We start from the raw sequence: 18,196 nt of genomic DNA, 5'->3' as shown, positions 1-18,196 counted from the left end.
CTGATTATTATATGGGACAATTATTATTTCTTTGTTAATTGAATGATTTCTTTTGGGAGTATTAGCAACAAATTGTTGAAATCATTTCATAAATTAAATTTAAAAAGACACTTTCTGGAATCAGTGACAATTCTCACTTTTTAAAATGAATGTTTATTTATTATGAAAATCACTAGAAAAGAATCTATGTAAGTATTTTAATAAATTCAATTTTAAAAATGCCTACTTAGTAATAAAAGTTGCAAAATGAAACTGCTTCCTAAAGAAAATTCAAATGCTTGTTAGTTCTGTTTCTTAACTACTTTAATAATTAATATGGAATGTTCTAGAAATTCATATGTATTATTTCTATTAGGTAATGCTGATTATTTTTCAATTGCATTTTTCTAGTATTTTCAAATCATGTCAAATTTCACTGCCTATAGATTAAAATGATCTCCTGGGTTTAATCAATTTATTTGCACTAATTAGTTAGCGATTAAACTATTGAAATAGTGTAATACATTACATTTCACATCATTTCTTTCCAAAAATATTCAAAGCATTTCCTTTTCTCAGGCCAATCAAAATAATCATGTTTAACTAATTAATGAAACAAACAACTGACTTTAAGAAATTAAATGAAAACTTCCGTTCCCAAAGACAATAAAATAAATAAACCTCTTCATCGAAAGTGATTACTTGAGGCTTAAGACCCGTAGATTCAAATAACTGAAAACACTTTGCTACACTGCATTTTAAAACGTCACAGGCAGAAGGTACAGTATGTTTATTAATTGAATTAGTTCATTTGCTTCTGGCAAACACAAGAAACAAACACAATAATTTAATACGTTTACATTTCAATAAACGATTTAAGTAACGTTATTGTTTTTTGAAACAATAAGTCATTTTACACAGGTAGCAAAATTTCTCTTTCGTTTGATTGATCCATTAATAGTTTTGGCAATGACTAGAAGCGAATGATTGAAATAACTGAATAAATCAACGTTTGACTGTTGCATCTGATATTGCGAATATCCTCGGTGCCTTTTGTTTAACAAAGCTGTGGCTGTAACTTTGTTAACTCGGTGAATTTTCTTTTTAAAAGAGATTATGAAAAATACAATTAAAATCCTCCGAGTTTAGAGGACAAAGTTTCTTTTTTTTAAATTGGGCGTTTGCAGAAACGTCTCGTTTAATCAATAAATCTTCAGGCTTCGCGGAACTGAGGCCGTCGAAAGGAAATTTCCCTCCCTGGAAACTGTTTGTTCACAAGAACCGGACAGAAAGGCAAGAATTGCTCTTAGCCGTCGCGGGGACACACGCGTTTACCAAAGAATAATCAACACATCTGCTTTGCACTTTGGCCCCAATCCTGCAAACACGTCCGCGCTAATCATCTGAGCCAGTGGTTCTCAGCCAGGGGTACACGTACCCCTGGGGGTACCCAGAGATGTGCCAGGGGGTACATCAGTTCATCCAGCTATTTGCCTGGTTTTACAACAGGCTACAGAAACAGCCCGAACGAAGTCAGTACAAACTACAATTTCATACAGACAATGACTCGTTTAAACTGCTCTGTAGACGGTCCACTGAAATGCAAGTGCAATAGTCAGATTCCGAGTGATTTATTTTAGAATTACACGGGAACAATGAGAAAGTCGCATTGTCTCAGGACTAATGCGCTGTGACACTGTTGTATTCTGATGTCTGATTTTATCAGCAAGTCGTTTTCAAATGAGGGGAAACGTGGGGGGAGGCAAGACAAAGTCGACCCCTGAAAGGGGGACAGAGCTATGGCCCCGTTCATTCCAGCAGAGCGGCGGACGATTGACGCCAGCTGGGATCTGGCCCAGAGTGTCAGACAGAGCGGAGTGACTCAAGATAGGTACAGCAAGACGCCCCCCCCCAACAATGAAATCCTTTGGCTCTGCTATGAGCGGTCTTTTTTAGGGCTGGGTTTTGCAGGGGGGGCCTCTGAATGTCGGTGGGAACTGGCAGCATGTCAGAGAACCTCTCCTGTGCAAATCACTAGTGAAATCACTAGCTTGATAATTGAGACTGCGTGAGGAGTCCCCATTTAGCGCTTGACCGGAATCAAAATACCCCACTTTGAAGAACAGTAGCCCCAATCTTGCCTGTTTAACATAGGGCTAACCCGATGCTTTTTCCAGCCAACGTGCCATTAACCTGCGGAACTCCTTGCCACATGATAGTCACTCAGGGCGATGGCTTAGCAGCATTGAAAACAATAAGGCTTGGCTGCTTATCTAGATAATACAAATCCCCATTTAGAATTCCCAGGGTGAAATTGATCAAGGTGAGTTTTGGAAGAGAGAGAAACGGGCCCCAGAAGGGGGCGGGGGTGTGTGTGTGCCTCACTCATCATGGTTATGTTCAAATTCTGGGATGATGGGCAATTAGGATTGATCGATTGTTGCCCTTTGGGGCTCATGCGTAATGAGTGCGGTGATGGAAAACAATAAAGAGGTCATTTTCCCCCTTTGAAATGCTGCGACCTAATTAGGTGGCCGGCTCAATCCCTCATCTGGTGCCTGGATCATCTTGTGGCCCGGAGAAACGTTGCTAAACTTGAGAGATTTACAAGAAAAGCTGAGGTCATTCCTGTCCCAGCCTTGCTCCGATCTCGGCCGCGGTGTTGCGGGGGCAGACACCCCGACCGTGAAACTTACTGTAACTGTTTTGACATCTCATTGGGACAAACGCCAGGAGGGATTTAAATCAAAGGCCTGCGAGAATTAACGCGCTGCTGATCGACACCAGCTGCGATCTGGCCCCATTGACTCCAGTGGTGTCACGGCCCATTGACACCGGCTGGGGAGCCGACCAATGGTTTGCTGGAATTTTTAGCCCAGCTGCGATAACCTTATTGACGAGCTGTTTACGGTATCCCTTGCCTCACCTGGCCTTGCTTGGCACACGTGGGATTGGCTGTTTCGGGACCGGGGTGGGGATGGCTGGGCTATAAACGCAGCCCTGGGTCGGGGGCCGAACTCAACCACCAGCGCAGCCCTTCGGAGACACACCAGGGGAGCGGGGAAGAGGAGACAGAAAACTACAAGGCAGAGAAACATCATGATGAAGCTTCAAGTTGCCTGCGTGATTCTCATCCTCGTCATCACTGCTCAAAACTCCTGCTGCTTCCAGGGCCAGGTAAACGCTTCCCAGACTCCTTTTTGTTTTGTATGATGGTTGTACCGAGACGTCCCAGCTGGGATCAGGGCCCCGTCGTGCCGGGCGCTGCCCAGACACACAGCGAGAGACAGTCCCTGCCCCAGCTGAGATCGGGGCCCCGTTGTGCCAGGTAGGATTATCAGCCCCTTTTTCCAGGCATGGGGAAACTGAGGCACAGAGCCACAGGGTAACTGGCTCAAGGTCCCATGGGCTCTTGGCTACAGAGCCGGGAACAGAACCCAGGCGTCTGGACTCCCAGCTCGGGGCGTTACCCAGCACTGACTTTCTTTAGGATTAATCTGACATGACATATAGGCTCTGCACCCCCCCCCCGCAGGTTATTCCAGTCCCTGGACCTGCGCCCATGAAAAGCTCTGGGAAAGCTGCAGGGTCTGTCTGGAATCACAGACAGATTTGTGGAAGGGGGAAACGGCCATTTCTTTTGCACTGCAAATAGTCCAGATTGATTTTTAAGCAAAATCTCCTGTTTTCCCAATACAAATGTCTTTATTCGGGAATAAACTCAACGTTCGTAGCGGGGTAAAGGCTGGTGAGCTGGACAAGGGGCACGAAATGTGACCAGGAATATTTTTCCCACTGGCTATTGAAGGAAAACTTTGTTCTAAAACTTATTTGCTACTTTTTGCCAGCCTCTCCGATTGGTTTCTGTTCGGAATCTGTGGCATTAAATTGCATAGACCACAATACAACGTATATGTCCTGAGTTGCACAAATATGTGTAGCAAATGAGAGGAAGAATTTGGGATTGAACCCAGGAATCCTGATTCCCAGCCCTCTCCCTCTGTAACCACTAGACAACACTCTTCTCCTAGAGCCAGGGATAAAACCGGGTGTCCCGGCTCCCAGCCCCCTCTGCTCTAACCCACTGCACCTAGCGTAAAGCTCAGGTTTGTCTTCTCTGTGTCTCTGCAGACAGCAAATCCTGCTGGTTTGTTAACGCAACAGATGGAACCCAAAGAAGAAACTCAGGGTCTGCAGGTAAGAACTGGATGAGTGCGGGCTCTCCCCTGGCAGGCAGGGCTGGCCCCGAAGCCCCTGGGCGGCACTAGGGGGCGCTGTGCTGCAGGGAGCGGGGTGGGGGCTCTCCCCTGGGGGGTCTGGGCTGGCACCGATGTCCCAGCCTGGCACTAGGGGGCGCTGTGCTGCAGGGGGAGGGTTGGGGGCTCTCCCCTGGGGGTCCGGGCTGGCCCTGAAGGCTGCAGTACCGGGATCGCAGTCCCTGAACCTACAGCCCTAGGGGACGGTTCTGGGCTATTAATGAGTCAATGCACTTCCCTTGGGCTAGCAACAGAGGTGTCCTGGCTCCCAGCCCCCCCCCCCCCACTAGATCCCACTCCCCTCCCAGAGCGGCAGAGAGAACCCAGGAGTCCTGGCTCCCAGCCCCTCCGCGCTAACCCCTAGACCCCCCCTCCTCACCGGAGATTGAACCCAGGAGTCCTGACCCCGTTCTCTCCCCGCAGGCCCTGCTCCGGAGAGCCAAGCGCCACAACGCCCACTTCCCCATCTGCACCTACTGCTGCAAGTGCTGCCGGAACCAGGGCTGCGGCTTCTGCTGCCGCACCTGAGCCAGCCGGCCGGACGCGGCCGGACCACAGCAGCGCTCGGGGGCGCCGTCCCTCCAGCCGCGGCCAGCCCGGCTCCCCCGCTGCCCCCAGCACTGCTGCCTCTCACCCCGCCGCACCCTGCCCCGCCCCCGCCTTATTTATTGCTCCGTTTGCGTCTCGCTTTTTGTTATTGGACATTAAATGTGGTTTTTAAAGTCACGAGCCTGTCGTCATAGTTACTGAATTGGACCCAGGAGTCCTGGATCCCAGCCCCCCTCAACCGCCTAGACCCCACTCCCCTCCCAGAGCCAGGGACAGAACCCAGGAGTCCTGGCTCCCAGCCCCGCATCTAACCACGACACTTCAGAGGTGGCTGCATCTCAGCCCCGGGCGAGCCCCATGGCATTGCTGTGCGGCTGTTCCCCAGCTCTCCCACCCCAGAGGTGGCTGCATCGCAGCACCAGGCATTATTTATCGTGATCCTTTTCCCAGTGCTTTGGTACCCTGGGCCTGGGCCGTGAGTGTCCAGCCACAGCTGAGCGGCTCCACGAGCGAGGGGAACCCCTGAGGGAAACCGAGGCAACATAAAACTCTTCAGCCCAGGGAGGAGCTGGGAATGGCTTTTATTTAGCTGCAGCAGTGAAAGGGTTAACACAGGCCCACCTGCTCGGCGTAACTCTGTCTGGAGCAGTAGCTGCCTCACTGGTGTATTAGCAGAGTGGCCCCCAGCTGAGATGGGGGGTGGGGGTGGGAGGGGGACGCGGCCCAGACACAGCCAGAGACAGGCCCTGGTTGTGCCAGGTGCTGCCCACACACAGCGAGAGACCATCTCCAACAAGCTCACGGCGTAAGTAGCCAAATGCAGTGATATACTCCCCGTGTTACAGCTGAGAAACTGAGGCACGGGGCGGGGGGGGAAGGGACTTGGCCAGAGTCACACAGGCATTCCTTAGCAGAGCTGGGAATAGGACCCAGGTGTCCGGTGACCCAGGCTAGCACCTTAGCCACAAGGCAGGCCGGCTATCCCACCGCTCCCACCAGTCTCTCTCTAGCTCGAGCCCTGCAATGACCCTGTCCCCCTCCCTGGCCTTAGGCGTTGACGTAGATGTTTTCCTCTGTGAATTGATCCCCGTCACCTCTCCCCCGGTAGCATCTTCCTCCTCTTCCTCCTCCTCCTCTCCCTTTCTTCTCAAGGGCTCCCTCTTCCCTGGTGGCGTCCTGTGCGGGGAGAGACGGGGTTAGCGGGGAAGAGTGGCCGCCATGCCCAGGGGAAAGGATGGGTGGTGAGCGCTGGAGGGGGGAAATCCCAGCAGAGGGGGATTCTGGGAGCGGCGGAGGGGGTCCCAGGGCCCATGTCAAGTGCAGGGAGGGATCCCAGCAGGGTGGGGGATGGGGCTGGAGGGTGCAGGGTCTGGGATAAGCCGCTGGAGGGCCGGGAACCCACCTGTCTGCGGGAAGGCGCTGTGGACTCTGGCTGCCCGGAGGAGTAACTGACCTTCCCGTCTCTGGTCCCTTGGCACCGTCCGGCCCTGGTGATATCCCTGCTGCCCTGTCTGGGGTGAAACCATCATCAAAAACCGGCCCCTAGGCCCATCTAGCCTGGTGTCCCACCTCCTCCCTGCTGCCATGATCAGACCCATGGGTCCATCTCCCCCGCCTCCGCCATCCCAGAGCTGCATGTTGGGGAGCCCAGGGCTGGGCTAGCAGGGGCTGCGGGTCAGGAGTGAGGGGCACCGGCAGAGCTGGGGGGGCGAACCCACGGCTGGCACACAGGGGGCTGTGGGTCGGGATTGAGGGCAGCAAGTGGAATTTCACGCTTGCAATGAGCGATAGCTGATCTTGGGGGAGCCATTTTCCCCCCATTCCAGGCTACGGTTCCCACTGGATCCTTCTCCCGTCCCGCCTGAGTCTTACCTTCCCTTCCTGACTCTCCAGGCCACTGCAGCCCCGGCACCGACCAGCGCGAGGCTCCCACCAGCCACCAAGGCCAGCACGAGTGTCAGGGGGAAGCCGGCTGCAAACCAACAGCTGGTGTGAGCGGTGGAATCGGCTGGGCTGGTGATGGGCCTACAGGGCTTGTAATGAACAGGTGGGTCCGGCGTAGGGGGAGGGTCCCCGAGCGGGGGAGGGGCCGAGGGCTGGCCTAGCCATGGGGACTGAGCCCCCTTCCCCACCTCTCCAGGGAGGCACAGAGGTGAAAGGGGGCAGGTGGGGACTGTGTGACTGATACGTGGGTTGCCACCTGTCTAAGGGGCTGGCACATAGCGCCGTATTTCCTCACATATACATCTCTGCCTGAAGACGAACAGGCCACTGCTTTTAGCTAATGGCAAAGCTGGATCCCCTGCCCAGCCCCCGCCGGTCCCCGGTACCTGCGGGCACCACGGGCAGCGCGGCCTGGCTCTGCCCGTGGGCGTTGGTGGCAGCGCAGGACACGTTGGCCAGGGCCCCGGCCGGGCCCCGCAGCTCCCCGCTCACGGCCGGGCCCCGCGCCCACGAGGTCGCTCGCAGCTCGGGGCCCTCGAAGTGCCCGGGGAGGGTGCGGTTGGGCAGGCGCCACTCGAGGCGGGGCGGGGGGTTCCCCTCGGCCGCACAGTGACACGTGGCGGCTCCCCCGGGCCCGCGGCCCCGCACCGTGCAGTTCCCCCGCGGCAGCAGCTTCGGCGGGTCTGCAACGGGACACGGGACGTGTGGGGGGAGTTGCCTCCTGGGATCCCAGTGCTCTCCTATCGAACCCAGGAGTCCTGGCTCTCGGCCCAGCCCTGCCACTAGACCCCACGCCCCTCCCAGAGCCAGGGATAGAACCCAGGAGTCCGGGCTGCCAGCCCCCACCCCTCTAACCACTAGACCCCGCTCCCCCGCCGGCGCTGGACAGGGTCACTCACCGCCGACGTGGAGCCGGACGGCTGTGCGGGTGGAGACCCCGACCACGGCGGGGTACGTGACGGTGCAGACCAGCTCTTTGCCGTCATCCCCTGGGGCCGGCGTGAAGCTGAGCACGGAGCTGTAGGAGACGCTGCCGTTCGCCAGGGCGACCGAGACGTTCCTGGCTGTGTAGTCGAACCCCCCATTCCAGGTGATTTGGGGAGGGGTCCCTGAGCAGGTCCCCGGAGCCTGGCAGGTCACATTCACCAGCTGTCCGGACAGCAGCACCTCGGGGACCCCCAGCACCGGCTGCTCCGTCAGCTCTAAGCAGGCAACACCATTCAACTTCAACTCAGTGGGGAATTACTGGGGTTAATCCCTGGAACTTCCTGCCCCTGGGTATTAGTGGGGCTAACCCGCGGGACTCCCCGCCCCTGGGTATTAGTGGGGCTAACCCACGGGACTCCCTGCCCCTGGGTATTAGTGGGGCTAACCCACGGGACTCCCTGCCCCTGGGTATTAGTGGGGCTAACCCGCGGGACTCCCTGCCACTGGGTATTAGTGGGGCTAACCCGCGGGACTCCCTGCCACTGGGTATTAGTGGGGCTAACCTGCGGGACTCCCTGCCACTGGGTATTAGTGAGACTAACCCACGGGACTCCCTGCCACTGGGTATTAGTGAGACTAACCCGCGGGACTCCCTGCCCCTGGGTATTAGTGGGGCTATCCTGCGGGACTCCCTGCCCCTGGGTATTAGTGGGGCTAACCCACGGGACTCCCTGCCACTGGGTATTAGTGGGGATAACCCACGGGACTCCCTGCCCCTGGGTATTAGTGGGGCTAACCCACGGGACTCCCTGCCACTGGGTATTAGTGAGACTAACCCGCGGGACTCCCTGCCACTGGGTATTAGTGGGGCTAACCTGCGGGACTCCCTGCCACTGGGTATAAGCAGAGTTAATCCTGCTGAGCTCTCCAGGCTACCCAGCCTCACCTGTCACATCCACCAGCGGCTGGGTCACCACGTAGCTGTATTTAAAGTCTCCCTTCACAAAGCGGAAGAAGTAGCGGTCCCTGTCTCCGGCTCTCAGGTTGCTGATGTGCAGGGAGCAGTCGTCTTGGGCGTTCCCCACCAGGCGGATCCGGCCCCCAGGATCCCTCAGGGCCCTGCCAGGATCTGTGGTGGCCACAGCCGGGCTGGTGTCTCTGTCGTCGCCGCTGAGAAACCAGTATTTGTAGTGGACCCCGGAGGACTCGAAATTGGCTGTGAAATTACAGGGGATCAGGACGCAGAGACCCTGCTGGGCCGTGACGCGGGACGGGACCTGGATCCGATAGTCGGGCGCCTGGCAGAGCCCACCTGCAGGGGAAACAGACCAGCTCTGACGGTGCCCTCGGTCCCCACCCGCAGCCCCACAATCCACCCTGCCCCCCCAGCTCTGCCGGTGCCCCTCAATCCCGACCCACAGCCCCCCAATCCACCCTGCCCCCCCAGCTCTGCCGATGCCCCTCACTCCCCACCCACAGCCCTCCAAGATCCATCCCCACCCCCACACAGAGCTCTGCTGTGCCCCTCACTCCCGAACCGCAGCCCCCCCTAGATCCACCCCTGTCCCCACTCAGAGCTCTGTCAGTGCCCCTCAGTCCTTCCCTGGGGTGAGAGAATAAAAAGATACCAATAAGGAAGCAGAGATTAAATATGGGAGGCTTGAGGGGAGTGGGGCTAGTGGTTAGAGCGGTGGATGGGCACTAAGAGGGGAGTGGGGGGGCTAGTGGTTAGAGCCAGGGGGCGGGGGGGGCGTGTTTCCAAGGCACTGACAGGGGCCGGCTCTGAGAAAGAGACTCGATTTCTCAGCTGATCAATATTTGCCTTTATTAGCTGGTGAAAGAGGAAGCAGGTTCGGGCCGGGAGCTAAGGGCTTGGGGGAGGGGCATTTTACTAACCAGCCCCCCTCTTCCTGCACATCTCATTCCCCCCACAGCTCTGCCGGTGCCCCTCACTCCCGACCTGCAGCCCCCTGCCAGACCAGCCCTGGGCTCCCCCCACCCCACAGCTCTGCCAGAGCCCCTTTATTTCCCCAAACCAAACAACGGGGGATGCACCCACCCTGAAATCCCCCATCACCCCCCAGTGTTGAAACCAACCAAGGGAAGAACATGCCAGGAACCAAGACTGCACCAACCCGCCAGCTGCAGGTTCAAGTGGTTTATCGGCGTCCAAACAGCCCGAAGCACAAACCAAGCTCCCTACTGAAGAAACCGCAACCTAAGGGCTGGTCTCGACGTTTGTCGCTCAAACGTTTCCCGTTTAGTGACCTCGCAGAGGAAGCCCCTGGGGCACCTCTTGCCACAAAGCTGACGCGGAAGGAAAGCGTTTCCCTGCTCCAGCGGGGAACAGCGGAGGCGCTTGGTCTGCCAGGCCCATCAGCAAAGCCAGGGCTGGCGAAGCCAGTGAAAGGGCTGCAGAGCACCAAGCCTCTGCTCTGCAGGAAGCCTCCTGAGCCAGCCACGCGCACGGCCAGATTGAGAAGCACTTAATGCTGGAGACCCAGCGCAGTGTGTGTCACACCAGACTTTCCAGCTACGCACACCCCAAGCTGAGGCCAGTGTGAAGCACATTGTCACTGGCTAACCCTGAATGTGGACGCTGGATTTGAACGACTCAGGAGCTGGAAAAGTGAAGAACTCTCTCACCGCACTCACACAACGAGCACGTGGCTGATAAATGCACCGTGCAAATGGGTGTCCAGTACTAAGTCACTGCGGACGTTCTCCAGACGTCCGTGGGAGGCCAGTAGATGCATTTTTAGTTGTTCAGGTCACAGGCGACACATCAGACGCATCTCTGAAAAACCCACATCTCAGAAGAGGTAAATGCTTGTAAATCGGACCCCAAAGAGTTGCTGCTTGCATGGGCGCCAACTTATATGGGCTCCTGGGGCTAAAGCCCCAGGAATATTCACAGTCAGGGGCTCTGCTCCACCAATATTTGGAGCTAGGTTTCTCCCCTTTAAATCTCAGCTGCGGCTGGGAGTCAGAGGGCTCTGGGCTGCCCACCGAGATTCCGAGCCCTGGCTGGGATTTAAAGGGCTCACGGCTCCCCGCGGATGCCGGCAGCCCAGGGCTGTTTCAATCCTGGCATGCAGCCACTGTTTGTCCCCTCCCCAGACCTCTGCCCCAACTGCCCCCCAGGACCCCCACCCCCTATCTAACACCGCTGGTCCTTATCCCCTGATACCCCTCTCCTGGGACTCCTGCCCCTAACTGCCCCCCAGGACCCCACCCCCATCTAAATGCTGCTGCTCCTTGTCCCCCGATTACTCCCTCCCAAGACCCCTGCTCCAACTGCCCCTTGGGACCCCAGCCCCTATCTAAGCCTCCCTTCTCCTTGTCCCCAACTGCCCTCTCCTGCGACCCCCCCCCACCTTTCCCCCAGGACCCCACCCCCTACCTGTCCCCTGATAATCCCCTGGGACTCCCATGCCTATCCTACTGCTGACTGTCCCCTGACTGCCCCCCTGAACCTCTGCCCCATCCAACCCCACCTGCTCCCTGTCCCTTGACTGCCCCCTGGAACCCCCTACCCCTTCTCCAACCCCCAGCCCCCTTACCGTGCCACTCAGACCAGCGTGTCTGGCTCCATGCAGCTCCAGACAGTTGCTGCCATGCTCCCCCGTGGAGCCCACAGCCCTCTCCCACCCCCAGCACCTGCCTTCCAGATTTGAACACCTCAAAATTCAGGAGTGCTCAAGCTCGGTTTGGGTAGCTGTTACTTAATTTCTCCCAAATCAAATATACTGATCCACTGTAACTTGCTGCAGAAAAAGCAGGATAAAATTGAGCAAGAAATGCTTATTAGGACTGGAATTGCTATTTTCAACAGCCATTGCCTTTTTGTTTGTTTAAGGGAGACAGTGAGATTGCATTGGCAAATTCCCCATAGAAAGAAAGAGTGGAACAAAAGAATAATAAAGGCACCTCAACTTTTCCTCATTTATGTAGGACAGTCTTATAATATGCATCCAGATATCCTCCAATCACACAAGCTGAAAATTGTTCCACTTTACGGCAGCTCTGTAACCATGTGGGAACCAGTCCTGCCTGTGTTCTGTGCACGTCCAAAATTCCTGCTGAATGACCTGCCCTGGGAGCGAGTTACCAGTGACCCAGGGCTGGGGCGACAGGAGGTGTGGGGGGGGGCACTGGTGGGGGGAGCCCAGGGCTGGGGCAGCAGCAGGGTGCAGGGAGGGCACTGGTGGGGAGGAAAGGGGGAAGCCCAGCGCTGGGGCGGCAGGGGGTGTGGGTCAGTGGGGGGAGAGCCCAGGATTGGGGCAGCAGGGGGTACAGGGAGGAGCCCAGGGCTGGGACGGGGGACAGACAAATTTTTTTTTGCTTGGGGCAGCAAAAAACCTAGAGCCGGCCCTGCCGGGTTCCCCCGGCCGCCGGAGCCCCGGGCCCTTTAATTTGCCCCTGAGGGCTCCAGCCACCTCTTCAGCTGGGAGCCCCTGGTTGATTTAAAATCAAGTATCAGCTCCCCACCCCCAACCTTCCTTTTTGGCCCACAGCTGTTTTGGTGGGGGAGCGCTGGGGAAGGAGGGTTTGTTGCCACAGGGCTGGGCGGCCCTGGGGCGGGTGTTTCCGCGGGGCCGGGGGGTTTCGGCCCTCAGCTGTTTTCTTTGGTGGAACGTGGCCCTCGCCGCTTTACGAGTTGTGCAGGCCTGAGGTACAGCATAAGAGCAATGCTGGCTGCTGCTGTAGCACCTCAGGAGGGGGAGGGGAGGGGAGGGGGCCGTGCCGTGCTCCCCTCCCCTCCCCTCCCCTGCCCCTACCTGGAGGAGACGCGAGGGGACTTCCGGCCAGGAGAGGGACATCACTCACCTTAGCAGCTGCTGGGGCTTCTGTGAGTGTTTGACCCTATGATACCCCCCCTGCCCCAGCCCCAGCCCCAGCCCCCACTCCTGCCCAGCGCTGGGGAAGGGGCAGCCCCATGCCATCCCCTCCCACCGTCCCCCAGTGAAGCTATGGTGAGGGGCAGCAGGCTGCACAGGGGAGGCAGGAAGCCACATGTGAAGGCAATGCCCCCTCCCCCAGCACCCACCAACCCACCCGCCACAGGAGGGATGGGAGAGGGAGGCTTCCTAGACCTGAGCAGCTGGGGCTTGGGTGAATTTTATGACACCCTGCTCCCCCGTCCCATAGCCAGCCACCACCCTGCCTACCCCACTTCTGCCCCATGCTGGGCAAGGGGCAGCCCCATCCCCCATCCACAGTGAAGTTATGGTGAGGGGCAGCATGGAAGGCCACCTGTGCCCCCCCCCCAGCACCCATCATAGGGGAGGGGAGTGAGTTTTCTGGACCGGAGGGGCCCTAGGAGCCTGTGCAGTGACTGTGGTGCAGAGTGAGTGTGCTCTGGGGGGTAGGGGGGCAGAGGAGGGGTCCCTCCCCTGGAGCTTGCTGCTGCCAGTGGTGGTGATGGGGAGTCCTCTCTGGCCCTAGCCCTGGGGCAGCCTGTCTGCACCCCAAGTTCCTCATCCTCAGCCCTGCCTCACCCCAAAGCCTGCACCCCCAGCACCGAGCATGCTCCTGCACTGTGAACCCCTCATCCCCAGCCCCACCCCAGAACCCTCACCGGAGGGGAAAAACGTGCAACTTAAATTTGGTGGTCAGTTTGGAGTATCATTTTGTTTAGCACGATACTTGACTATTTTACACCCCTTTAAAGTATATAACTAGTCGTATACAGGTGTTACAAAGTGGGAATGTTCTTAATGTTTTCTCTGAATACTGTCTGGGTGCCTCAGTTTCCTCTCTGCATTTCTCAAGGATCTAGATGGTGGGATAAGGGGGTATGATTGTTGTAGAGCCCTAGAGGGACAATGAACTGTCTGCACAGAGAATGGCTGAAACCCTGCCTCCAGGCAACTGATGGCCTGGGCCACTCTCCTGCAAGGTGCCAATTGCAGGTGTTGGAGAACAAAGAGATCAGGTGGCCTCCTAATTCCTGGAAAAGAGACAAAGGCCAGAGGAGGGAGTGTCAGTGCCTGTGCAGACTTCCGGGAAGCGCATGGTATGGAAGGGGATGCTGGGATGCTTTGGAACAACTCCATGCAAAGCCAGTCAGGACTCTGGGGGAGCCTCCTCTCTGAGCAGACTGTCTCCAGGGCAAGAAGCTTACACCTTCCTGGGTCTGACCTCGGAGCATTCAGCATGCCCTTCCACACTGTGCACTTTCCGCAGCGAGTGTGCCCAGGCAGGTCCTGGGGCAACCAGAGGTCCCTGCACCCCAACTCCGCAGTCAGATGTGACTCTCAGCCAGACAGTAAAACAGAAGGTTTATTAGATGACGGGAACACAGTTTAAACAGAGCTTGTTGGTACAAAAAACAGAACCCCTCTGTCAGGTGCATCTTGGGGGGTGGGGAGCCCAGAACCAAGTTCTGGGTCTCTCCCCATTTCCCCAGCCAGCTCCAAACTGACACTCCCTCCTCTGGCCTCTGTGTCTCTTCTGGACAAGGAGGCCACCTGATCTCTTTGTCCCCAACACCTTCAGTTGGCATCTTGCAGGGGAAACTGAGGCACCCACACAGTATTCAGAGAAAACATTAAGAACATTCCCACTTCATCACAACAGGTGCAACAAATTGTAATACTGTATATTGAAGTAGGCAAGTGCTGCTTCTGACTTTCCACTTTTAATTGACACTTGTAATCTCGTGGCGCTGACGCGTTGTAGCTTCATTTTATATCGGCTTACAGGGCGGGAGCGGGGGGGCACCACCATTTTGGGCCCCACCAAAAATTATACAAACCTGCCGCCTATGGCTGCTTGTGCATTTGATGGAGCTGCAAACTTCTCTGGAAGATCTGGTGGAGCACAAGCTTTTCTCAGAAAAAAGTGTAACCCTAATCTCTTCTGTACCCGGAAACATAATGGAGCAATAATTAAGCAATCAGTTTGCAAACACGTAGAAGACGATAGGGTGATAAGTAAGAGCCATGATGGATGTGTCAAGAACAAGTCATTTCAAACCAACCTGGTAGTTTTCTTTGTCAGGGTAACACACCTTGTGGTTAGGGGGGAAGCGGTAGATGTGGTATATCTTGACTTTAGTAAAGCTTTTGATACTGTCTGACATGATCTTCTCATAAACAAACTAGAAAATTACAAGCTAAGTGGGTGCATAACTGGCTGGAAAACCGTTCCCAGAGCGTCGTTATCAACGGCTCACAGTCATGCAGGAAGATCATAGCGAGTGGGGTCCTGCAGGGATCAATTCTGGGTGTTGGTTCTGTTCAATATTTTCATCAATATTTAGCTCATGCCGTAGGGAGGACACTTATGAAGTTAGCGGACGATACCAAGCTGGGAGGGGTTGCAAGTGCTTTGGAGGACAGGATTAAAATTCAAAATGATCTGGACAAACTGGAGAAATGATCTGAAGTAAATAGGATGAAATTAAATGAGGACAAATGCAAAGTGCTCCACTTAGGAAGGAACAATCAGTTGCACACAGACAGAATGGGACATGACTGCCTAGGAAGGAGAGCTGCCAAAAGAGATCTGGGGGTCATAGTGGATCACAAGCTGAATACGAGTCAACAACGTAACACTGCTGCAAAAAAAGCGAACGTCATTGTGGGCTGTATCAGCAGGAGTGTTGTAAGCAAGACAGAAGCAGTAATTCTTCCGCTCTGCTCCGCGCTGATTAGGCCTCAGCTGGAGGGTTGTGTCCAGTTCTGGGCGCCACATTTCAGGAAGGATGGGGACAAATTGGGGAAAGTCCAGAGAAGAGCAACAAAAATGATTAAAGGTCCAGAAAAAGGTCATAGATCCTGAGGAAAGATTGAAAAAAACTGGGTTTGTTTAGTCTGGAGAAGAGAAGCCTGAGAGGGGACAAACAGTTCTCAAGGACATAAAAGGTTGTTGCAAGGAGGAGAGAGGTAAATTCTTCTCGTTAACCTCCGAGGCTACGACAAGAAACGGGCTTAAATTGCAGGTTGAACATTAGGAAAAACTTCCTACCTGTCCGGGTGGTGAAGCACTGGAATAAATTGCCCAGGGAGGTTGTGGCATCTCCATCATGGGGGATTTTTAAGAGCAGGTTGGACAAACCCCTGTCAGGGAAGGTCTAGACAATCCTTAGCCCTGCCATGAGTGCAGGGGACTGGGCTAGACCTCGCGAGGTCCCTTCCGGCCCTACAATGCTGGAATCTGTTCAAGCTGCAGAATCCTGAAAAGACGTTAAAAAAGCCGTAAATTCAATGTCTTCTTTATACTCTTTTTCTAAGCAGGAGTCCAAAAAGCCTGAACGTCTTCATGAAAATGGAAAATGAAGTTCAAATTAGTGCAACCTGGGAAAACCTGCTGGCTTTCAACGAGCCATCCTTGGCTGTTGTCTTAATATTACTGCCACCATTATTACAGTGGAGTCGCATCATAGGCGCATTTAACGTAGGCAATTTTAACTATACGCACTCGGCAAAAAAAGAAAAGAAAAATAACTATTTAAATACGGTACCTGTAGTGTGGGCGTTTCCACCCGCCATTCCACTCAATGAGCGTTTGACTATATGCGATTTTGGCCTCACGCGCTGACTTCAGAACCTAACCCCCGCGTAAGATGCGACTCCCCTGTACTGGCTTTGGAGAGTCTCTACCGAGCAGGGGCGGATCTAAGGAGTGAGGCTGGTGGATAACTTTGCTACAACGTTCAGAGCAGACAATCGCTGTTCTCTCTCTCGTAAGTCTACTGATGAAACCACTTGGGTTATCAGCCAACGCCATCCAAGCATCTGCTACCACAGTCGTAGACTTTTCTCCAGCAATAGAAGCTACACTTGGATCAGTCAGAGAAATAGTCATTGAAAAGGTGCTGGAAGAAGCAAAGACTTCAGTCCAGAAGTTGACTAATGAACGCACTAATATTGACCCCTTAAGAGAAGAGGACAAGAAGTGTCTGTAAAGGCAGCTGAAAAAGTACAACCGAACCTGTCTCCTACAAATCTACAACAGCGACTTCTGGATTCTATCAACCGCTCTGTAGCTTTTCCAGATGCCTTCTCATAAAACGCCAACAGAGAAGTGGCGTGAGGCACTACCAGCCACGGGGCTGCCATGTGATCAGGACAGAAGAGAGGATTTGACCCCAGAGTAGAATATCATACGACGAACAAATGAAGATTTGGCTTCAGCTTCTTCTTAATCATCATCGCTAGTAGCGTGACCTGATCTCTGGGCCGTTTCCTGGGCTGGCAGAAGTAGGAATTCATCTCCTGCTGCTCCCAGTCACAGCAGCTCCGGTCGAGCGTCTCGTTCCTCACTGACCAGACCGCTGTGTGCTGGGAGGAGTCGCCTTCTGCCCGGCCGGGAGCGAGGAGGGAGGACCCTGCCGTGAAGGCCTGGCAGAACCGGGCACAGGAGAAGCCACCCAAGGGGACCTGACGGCATTTGACACGTCCAAAATTACAGCCAGAAGCCAAGAAGGCTGGAGCTGTCGTGCTTCACGGAAGGCTTGAGGAGCCAGCGCTGATGCGGGTGATGGTTTTACAGCATGAGATAGAGCTAATAAAATGGCCGGGACATATTTCTCGATTGTTACCATGGTGCCATACAACCCCCCCTGCACCCTCACGGGCTCACCCCTCAGCCCTCACCCCCTGTGACTTCAAACCCCCCCACATTTCAATTCCTGGGGAAATACGGCTTTGAAATCACATTCTTCCAACAGCTCTGCCGGTGCCCCTCACTCCCGACCTGAAGCCCCTGCGAGCCCAGCCCTGGGCTCCCCCCAATTCCTCCAGCTCTGCCAGTGCCCCTCACTCCTGACCCGCTGCCCCCTGCAAGCCCAGTTCTGGGCTCCACCCCTCCCACCCACTCTGCTAAAGCCTCTTTATTTCCCCAAACCATAATTTTTTTACCAGTATCAACTCTTACAGCAGGAGGCATCTGGAACCCAGGACTCCTGGGTTCTATCCCCTGCTCTCGGGGATTCCTGTCAGCCCAGCTGTCTCTGCTGTTGTTCTCTTACCCTGGCAGAGCAGTGCAAGGATGATTTCAATGCAGAGCTTGGTGGAAGGGGGTATCTGGCTGGCTCCTGGCACCCACATTCTCCTGCTCTGCGGCTCCGGGAGGCAGCAAGTGCCTGGACTCACGAGCTCCGTGATTTGCTGCTCTCAGTGGGTCCCAGATCGCTGCCTAGGGAGGTGCTGCTGGGAAGGAGTGTGGCAAAATGACTGAGCAGAGCAGGGGAGTGGGGACTAGTGGGTAGAGTGGGTGGGGCTCAGGGGCAGGACTCCTGGGTTCTCTCCTGGCTCTAAAAGGGGAGTGGGTGGTTGGGGGTGTGTGTTTCCAAGTCACTGCTGGTGGCCGGCTCTGATAAGCTGGTGAAAGAGGAAGCTACTTTGGGCCAAGAGCCAAGGGCTTGCGGGAGGGGCATTTTACTAACCAGCCCCCATCCTCCTGGGCATCTCATTCTCCCCACAGCTCTGCCGGTGCCCCTCACACCCGACCCGCAGCCCCCTGATAGCCCAGCCCTGAGCTCCCCACAACTCTGCCGGTGCCCCTCACTCCTGACCCGCAGCCCCCTGCTA

At 55.2% G+C, this 18,196-nt stretch overlaps 2 protein-coding genes across 2 annotated transcripts; one reads left to right on the top strand and one right to left on the bottom strand.

Moving 5' to 3' along the window:
- Positions 1 to 2,985: 2,985 nt before the first annotated feature.
- Positions 2,986 to 4,961, top strand: LOC123351774 (hepcidin antimicrobial peptide). Its single transcript, XM_044991385.1, has 3 exons — positions 2,986 to 3,156; positions 4,111 to 4,176; positions 4,659 to 4,961. The coding sequence occupies exons 1-3, from the start codon at positions 3,079 to 3,081 to the stop codon at positions 4,761 to 4,763; spliced, it is 249 nt and encodes an 82-aa protein (XP_044847320.1). The 5' UTR covers positions 2,986 to 3,078; the 3' UTR covers positions 4,764 to 4,961.
- A 423-nt stretch (positions 4,962 to 5,384) lies between these two features.
- On the bottom strand, positions 5,385 to 17,713 carry LOC123351408 (sialic acid-binding Ig-like lectin 13). Its single transcript, XM_044990729.1, has 7 exons — positions 17,635 to 17,713; positions 8,602 to 8,967; positions 7,628 to 7,930; positions 7,115 to 7,411; positions 6,657 to 6,756; positions 6,187 to 6,295; positions 5,385 to 5,960 (listed from the first exon to the last, which is right to left on the bottom strand). Exons 1-7 carry the CDS (start codon positions 17,711 to 17,713, stop codon positions 5,832 to 5,834), a joined length of 1,383 nt encoding a protein of 460 aa, XP_044846664.1. The 3' UTR covers positions 5,385 to 5,831.
- Between the last annotated feature and the right edge of the window lie 483 nt (positions 17,714 to 18,196).

Source organism: Mauremys mutica, chromosome 17 (genome assembly GCF_020497125.1).
Source record: "Mauremys mutica isolate MM-2020 ecotype Southern chromosome 17, ASM2049712v1, whole genome shotgun sequence".
Classification (NCBI taxonomy): Eukaryota; Metazoa; Chordata; order Testudines; family Geoemydidae; genus Mauremys; species Mauremys mutica.
The sequence above is the reverse complement of the archived record's forward strand: the minus strand, read 5'-3'. Positions and strand labels throughout refer to the sequence as shown.